Raw genomic sequence first — 7401 nt, 5'->3', positions numbered from 1 at the left:
GCCTCAGCGCGCTTCCGGTTTACGTTCAAATATCTCTCATGCTGAATCTTCATGCAACGGAGTCACACAGAGTGAGCGATTTTATTCAATAAACTCATACTTATTCATCTGTACTCCTTGTAGACGCTGCGTTTGACGAAGAGAAGCATATCACGGATATTGTTGGTAAAAAAATGTAAGTTATTATCATTGTTTCTTTGTAGTTCTGTATCCTGTTTTATTTTGCAGACGGTTTGTTTATCACGTGTTTCTGTGCTATAAATATAGGTCACTTTTACGGTGACCTATATATATATATTTATTTATCTACCACAATCAAGTGATTTAACTCTTAAGACAGGATCTAATATGGTACATTTCACTAGCAATGTACTATTAGTACTTGCTTGGTATTTGTGTTTTTGGCACCATAATTACTTGCTATTGTACCATGCTATTTCTATGGTGTTATTTAAAATACCTAATAAATAACATGTTATATGAGTATGTAATCATGCAGTGCCATGGCAAATATCATGTCTGTTATTTTTATTTATTATTATTTAGACATAATTAAAAGGGAGACTCTCTATGACTGGTCACCATTTAGTTTTTCACATTGTAAAACTGTATTATAATGTATTATAATATTAAAAGAATATGAAGAGATTTGTTTAAAGGAGATACACAGAGTATTGTCTCACCCTGCAGGCTGTAACTGCTTTAAATTCCATGTCAATGTGTTTTGGAAGCATTGAAACACTTGGAAAACCCCTGAATGTCCAGTAGATTTACTCACACTTTCATTTAAACTAGTATAATGTTTACTTTGATTCTTTGCTCTAACTCTTGCTCTGTTATTCTTCTGCCAGATCGGATCAGTCATGGTGGAGTGCAATGCTGATTGGGAATTATGCAAAGAAAACATCCAGCCGCTGAGACAGGGTCGTGCCATCTCTGCCCTTCACCAGGCACTTACTCAACAACAAGAGGGAAACAACGCTGTTCTCAATCAGAAGAAACAGTGAGTGAGATATATCTACCCCAACAAAAGACAGACGTCCTGCTCTTAGAACAATTCAATAATATAATATTTTTTTCTTTTAGAGCATTTGAGTGTGAGCTGCGGCTATATGATGGAGATGACCCGCTTGATGTTTGGGTCAGGTAAGGAACTTCATTTGTCCACACAGGGCAATTAAAAATAGGGCTTTAGAAGGGCTTCTACACAAGAGAAAAAGACAAGAAAACAGAATGTTAAAGGACAGAAAAAATAAGGTTTTTAAGGCAACTGACACAATTTATCGTCAACATTAATATCCAAACTGCCCATGTTTACTTGCTTAACGGGCATTTTTTAATTATTAATCACTACACGTTATTTCAAATGATAAAATCTTTGTCATCAAAATGTAATAACTTGCTCCGCCTTTACAGTGACTTAGATTTTTTTCTTTCCTAAAACGGCTTGTGAATGCTGTTTCATGTTGACTTTAAGGGTAATCTGTTATTTAGGTCAATCGACAACTAAGCTGGTGGAAAAGACGGATAACCGATTAATCGGCTAATAGTTTTTAAAAATCGATTTTTATTAAATGTTTAAAAAAAAAATCTATGTTTTTCTTACTGTGACAGACATAGAGGCAACAAAATGGAAAACAAAAATCCCAGATGCTGTTTATTGTGCAGCAAAATTCCAATAATATCCAGACAAAAAATAAGATTTGGTGCATGTGGGACCTTAAGCTATAAACAAGCATGAAACACACAGTGGGACTCTTATTTTGAAATGTCTGTGCTCACACAAACACATTAGGAAAACAAAACATGCATCCTTTCAATTATCTCCAGTGCGTTACAATATAAACAGTGTCATAGTCAAACGTTGTCAGTGATTGATTTTATTTCACCTCTAGAGGCAGCTATTACACCGTAGAACCTTTTTGTTTTCATTGTTCTTCTGAAAAGCAGCTATCAGCATTGATATATCAGTAAAACCTGTCTTCCATAAAGCAACTATTGGTTCAGATGTATCGGTATAACGAGTCTCCCATAAAGCAGCTTTCAGTCTTCCAAAGAGGAACTATCTGCATCGAAATATAGTTAAAAAAAGCAACTATTGGCCTTCCAAAAAACAACTACTGGCACAGATGTATCTGGTAAAAACGGTCTTCCAAAAAGCAACTATCAGTGTCGATATATTGGTAAAACCATTCTCCCAAAAAAGCAACTATCAGTCTTAAAAAATAAAAACTAATATCGGCACCGATGTATCCGTAAAACAGTCTTCCAAAAATCTAATATCAACGTCAATATATTTGTAAAACCAGTCTTCTGAAAAGCAACTGTCAGCATCGATATATTGGTAAAACCAGCGTCCCAAAAAGCAACTATCTGCGGCAATATATCGGTAAAACTAGTCTCCCAAAAGGCAAATATCGGTCTTCCGAAAAACAATAATCTGTGGCAATATATCAGTAAAACCGGTCTCCTATAAAGCAACTATTAGCATCGGTATAACGAGTCTCCCATAAAGCAGCTTTCGGTCTTCCAAAGAGGAACTATCTGCATCGAAATAATGTTCAAAAAGCAAATATTGGCCTTCCAAAAACAACTACTGGTACAGATGTATCGGTTAAAAACGCTCTTCCAAAAATCTAATATCGACACAGATATATTGGTAGAACCAGTCTCCCAAAAAACTAATATCAGCACAGATATATTGGTAGAACCAGTCTCCCAAAAAACTAATATCGGCACAGATATATTGGTAGAACCAGTCTCCCAAAAAACTAATATAAGCACAGATATATTGGAAAAAACCAGTCTCCCAAAAAACAAATATCGGCATATATTGGAAAAAACCAGTCTCCCAAAAAAGCAACTATTGGTCTTCCAAAAAACAAATATCGGCACTGATATATTGGTAGAACCAGTCTCCCAAAAAACTAATATTGGCACAGATATATTGGAAAAAAGCAGTCTCCCAAAAAACTAATATCGGCACAGATATATTGGAAAAAACAACTATCGGCACAGATATATTGGTAGAACCAGTCTCCCAAAAAAGCAACTATAGGTCTTCCAAAAATAAATATCGGCACCATTATATTTGTAAAACCAGTCTTCCGAAAAGCAACTGTCAGCATCGATATATTGGTAAAACCAGTGTCCCAAAAAACTAATATCGGCACAGATATATTGGTAAAACCAGTGTCCCAAAAAGCAAAAATTTCGGTCTTCCGAAAAAGCAACTATCGGCATTGAATTAACATTAAAACTAGTCTTCCCAAAATAAATATCGGTATCGATATATCAGTAAAACCAGTCAACCAAAAAGCAACTATCAGTCTTCAAAAAGTCAAATATCGGCACCGATATATTGGTAAAAACAGTCTTCCGAAAATTACCTATCAGCATCGATATATCAATAAAACCAGTCTCCCAAAAAGCAAATATCGGCACTGATATGTTGTTAAAACCAGTTTTCCAAAAAGCAGCCATCTGTGCCAATATATCGGTAAAACTGATATCAGTCAACCTCTAATCTGTCACTGTGTGGGATGCAACTCGTAGGAAATCTCACACTATTTTTTTTCTCCAGATATATAAAATGGACGAAACAGACGTACCCACAGGGAGGAAAGGAGAGTAACTTATCTGTTCTCTTTGAAAGAGCGGTCACACGCTTTACTGACGACAAAAAATACCACAATGACATCCGCTACATTGAACTCTGGATCGAGTTTGTGAGTGACAGCCCAAATATTCCTGCACAAGACTGAATAAGTACATTTCAATGCGCTTATTACAACTTAAATGTCTTAACTTTCTTTCAGGCGGATAACTGTTCTGACCCGATGGACGTCTATCGCTACATGCAAGCTCAAGGGATCGGGATTGCCCAGGCCGCTCTGTACATCGCATGGGCTGAAGAATATGAGAAGAGGGGGAATTTAAAGATGGCCAACAGCGTGTTTCAAGATGGCATTAAATGTGGCGCAGAACCGACGGATAAACTCCACGCATTTCACAGGTCCAGAACCATGTGACTTTTCAGGAGGGTCAACCCACAAATGACTTCTAGTTGACTCGAGAATTGTATTTAAGTATTTTAGCGTAAATTGTTTCCTGTGTACGATGTCTCATAATGTCATATGTTCACCTCCAGAGCTTTGCAGGCACGTGTGTGCAGACAGATGATGTCATTGATGACTGAACAACAGATCGATGATGATGTTGTTGGTGGTGATGAAGGACCTGCAGAGCCTCAGAGATCCACATTGGCTGAACTGAAATCTAAAGGGAAGAAGAAAGCAGTTGTTCCCATCAACAGAGTGAACGCATCCGTCGGATGTGAGTTGATGCTACTTCCTTTAAACATGCCATTGAAGATCAAAACACGGATGTGTTTCTGGACACTGACAGGGCTTTATGATCTTGCTTTATTGTGATACAGATGCACGTGGGCTGCAGTTTAAGCAGCCAATGGGCCCTAAACAGAACGCTCGTCTAGTGATCTTTGATGAAAATAAAGCACCTGAAACCGAACCACAAGAACCCAGACTAGAGATCTGGACAGCGCCACCTACTGCCCGAGCCAAAGAGAACGAACAGAAACCTGAGAAATGGACCAATGTGAAGGTGTGGTCTTAAGCTGATTAAAGTGACTATAAAACAACGCATCCTAAACCTGCTTTACCTGTTTTCTAGCGAGTTTTGGGGGCAGTTTAAAGAGAATGGAAAAACATGTTATCTTTAAGATTAAGATTTACATTTGTTTGGTAAAAGCTGCTCTGTGTCTATCTAATTCTAGCTTCCTCTGAAGTCACGGTCAGGTCTCAGTGTCGTGGTTCCGCCTCCCAAACCCAGCTTCCAGCCCTTTGTAGAAGATGACGACAAGCCTCCTGCTGTGTGAGTGTTATTAGAGATACTGACCACGTTTACATGCACTTAAGAAAACGGTATATTTCAGGATATCTGCAGAAAGCTTTCTCTTGATCCCTTATACGACATAAGGAAATCTGAAGTACACCGGGGGAATCCCGTAGTTTTAAGTAAGAGGTAAACCCCACTATTGCAGTGCAATTCCACTAAAGGTCGTGATGGAAAGTTAAGGATAAGAACAAGTTAACAAATCTGGAATATCTGGAAATAAAGCCAAACAGGGAATAAAAAAGCAAAGTCTTCATGTTTGTTGAAGCGTCGTGGGGAAATTACGTTGCGGTGGAGAAAGCGGTTTAATGACCGAGCCGCATGCATACGGTAGGATACGGGAGGAAATGAAAGCCACGAACACAGTGCATGCAAACGGGAATGCCGTTTTCCAGCCTTAAGCATCTTTCTCGCAATAAACGGCTTTATAGGTACCACAGCGCAGGCTCGTTTTATAACTGGGCCTTATTGCAAGTGTCCAGTCCTCATTTGGGTGACGAGTTTTTAACTGGTATTAGTTGGGATGGGAAACATAAGGAATTTAAAGGGATAGATTGCATGATCCAATCAAATCCTTATACAGTTCACAGCATTCCATTTCACAAGTGAATTTGTCAATCAGTTGGAGATTTACTATGAGGGCTTGTTTAAGGACACCTGCATCAGTAATGCTCGTGTAGCATCTCGGGTGCGTTGCGTCATAAACATACATGTTTAGGTCACTGTGTGAAGTTAAATATAGTTTAATACTCAACCTTTAAACACATCTTGAGATCTCTTAGTTCGCATTCGCGCTCCAAGTGTTTTGAATGCAAGAATGTAACACGTGTTTGTGTTGTTCTGCTGAAGGTTGTTTTGTTCACTGTATAAACTGTGTGTTGCTCATACAGCTGAAGTTTCACTTACTGCCCCCTGGAGTAAACAGGTGGTACTACAAGCATTTCTCAGGAATCTTCCTTATTACGGTCCGGGGTCTTTGTGATTAATTGCATACATTTTTTTAACGTGTTATTTTTAATACAATTAATCGCACTGAATTAACGTGTTAAGTATATATTTTTATTATTTTTTTATATGGTTTCACTCAGAAATAAGTCATATCATGAAAGTAAAATAAGTTCCGTTTTTGGTTAGAAATATGACAATGCAAATGTATTACTGTGATATATCTATTGTGGTGTCGTGCTATACTGTGAACTTTAATATGTTTTAATTAATGCTGTCGATTTAACATGTTAATTCAGTGTGATTAATTTGACTAAAATTAACGCAATTAATCGCACCATAATAAGGAAGATTCCTGAGAAATGCTTGTAGTACCACCTGTTTACTCCAGGGGGCAGTAAGTGAAACTTCAGCTGTGAGAGCAACACAGTTTATACAGTGAAGAAAACAACCTTCAGCAGAACAACACAAACATGTGTTACATTCTTGCGTTCAAAACACTTGGAGCGCAAATGCGAACTAAGAGATCTCAAGATGCGTTTAAAGATCGAGTATTAAACTATATTTAACTTGACCTAGTTTTAATTCATGCCTATAATTTCAGTTTCTCACCATCTTCTACCTTGGCCATTTTTCTTCAGGACTCCGTGTAAAATCAACCCAGCGGTGAACAGCGTCCTTTCAGCCAGGAAACCCTGCAAACTGGAGCAGACGCCGTTAAAGATGCTACAGGAGCGCCAACACATGCAGCTGCAGCAGAATGAGGACGGAAAGACGCGAGAACGGAGCATGTACTGCAAAGAGCTGCTCTACAGCGGAGCCACAGAGTTCTGTTTCGAAGAGCTGCGAGCCGAGAGATACCGACAGAAACAACAAGCGCTCAAACTACAAGCAGCAGCAGCGCTGTAGAACATTCTAGTCCGAACTGAAAAGGGGAAAAGAAGGGCTGCGTTTTAAAATCCAAGTGAGCGTTCTACCTAGAGGGCAGTTTCGGAATGATTGGAAAGACCAAACGCAGCTAAAAATACCGTCTGGGTCGGTCTAGATTTTGAAACACAGACTTGTAGTCCATATTTGTTTTCGATGTTTGTGTTTATCTGTCTCTGTTTTTTTTGTACATGTATATATACATCCACTTTTGTTTTTTGTACATACTTTTGTAACACCATTTTGATCCGTGTGGATGCAGCTGTGGTGAATATCTCACATTTGAACGCTTTTAATAGCATTTATAAAGGGGTGCTATATTGTTAGCAGCACGGTCGATACTGTTGTGTTTATACTGTAGTTTGTGTGTGCTAATTAACACTTCAATAAATGCAAAACTTGCAATAACATCAAAATCGCTTGTACTTTGTCACATGATCATAAGAACATTTTCTGCATGAAGAGATAACTGTGACTGGATTCTTCCCGCAGTCCTCAGGATATTACAATTGTGTTTTCCAAACATGGGATATATCTATAGGAATATACATTTTTCTCGGTTTTAAATGATTAGACTAGACGATGATAGCGATCCAGGCACTACAGTTTGTGACG

General features: G+C 38.2%; 1 protein-coding gene across 1 annotated transcript; it reads left to right on the top strand.

Moving 5' to 3' along the window:
* Positions 1–46: 46 nt before the first annotated feature.
* bub1bb (BUB1 mitotic checkpoint serine/threonine kinase Bb) lies at positions 47–7183 on the top strand. The gene is made up of 9 exons (XM_052145519.1): positions 47–175; positions 852–1003; positions 1087–1146; positions 3584–3728; positions 3819–4015; positions 4151–4335; positions 4439–4623; positions 4796–4893; positions 6501–7183. Exons 2-9 carry the CDS (start codon positions 864–866, stop codon positions 6766–6768), a joined length of 1278 nt encoding a protein of 425 aa, XP_052001479.1. The 5' UTR covers positions 47–175; positions 852–863; the 3' UTR covers positions 6769–7183.
* The last annotated feature ends 218 nt before the right edge of the window (positions 7184–7401 follow it).

This window comes from Xyrauchen texanus, chromosome 16 (assembly GCF_025860055.1).
Source record: "Xyrauchen texanus isolate HMW12.3.18 chromosome 16, RBS_HiC_50CHRs, whole genome shotgun sequence".
In the NCBI taxonomy this organism is placed as follows: Eukaryota; Metazoa; Chordata; class Actinopteri; order Cypriniformes; family Catostomidae; genus Xyrauchen; species Xyrauchen texanus.
The sequence above is the reverse complement of the archived record's forward strand: the minus strand, read 5'-3'. Positions and strand labels throughout refer to the sequence as shown.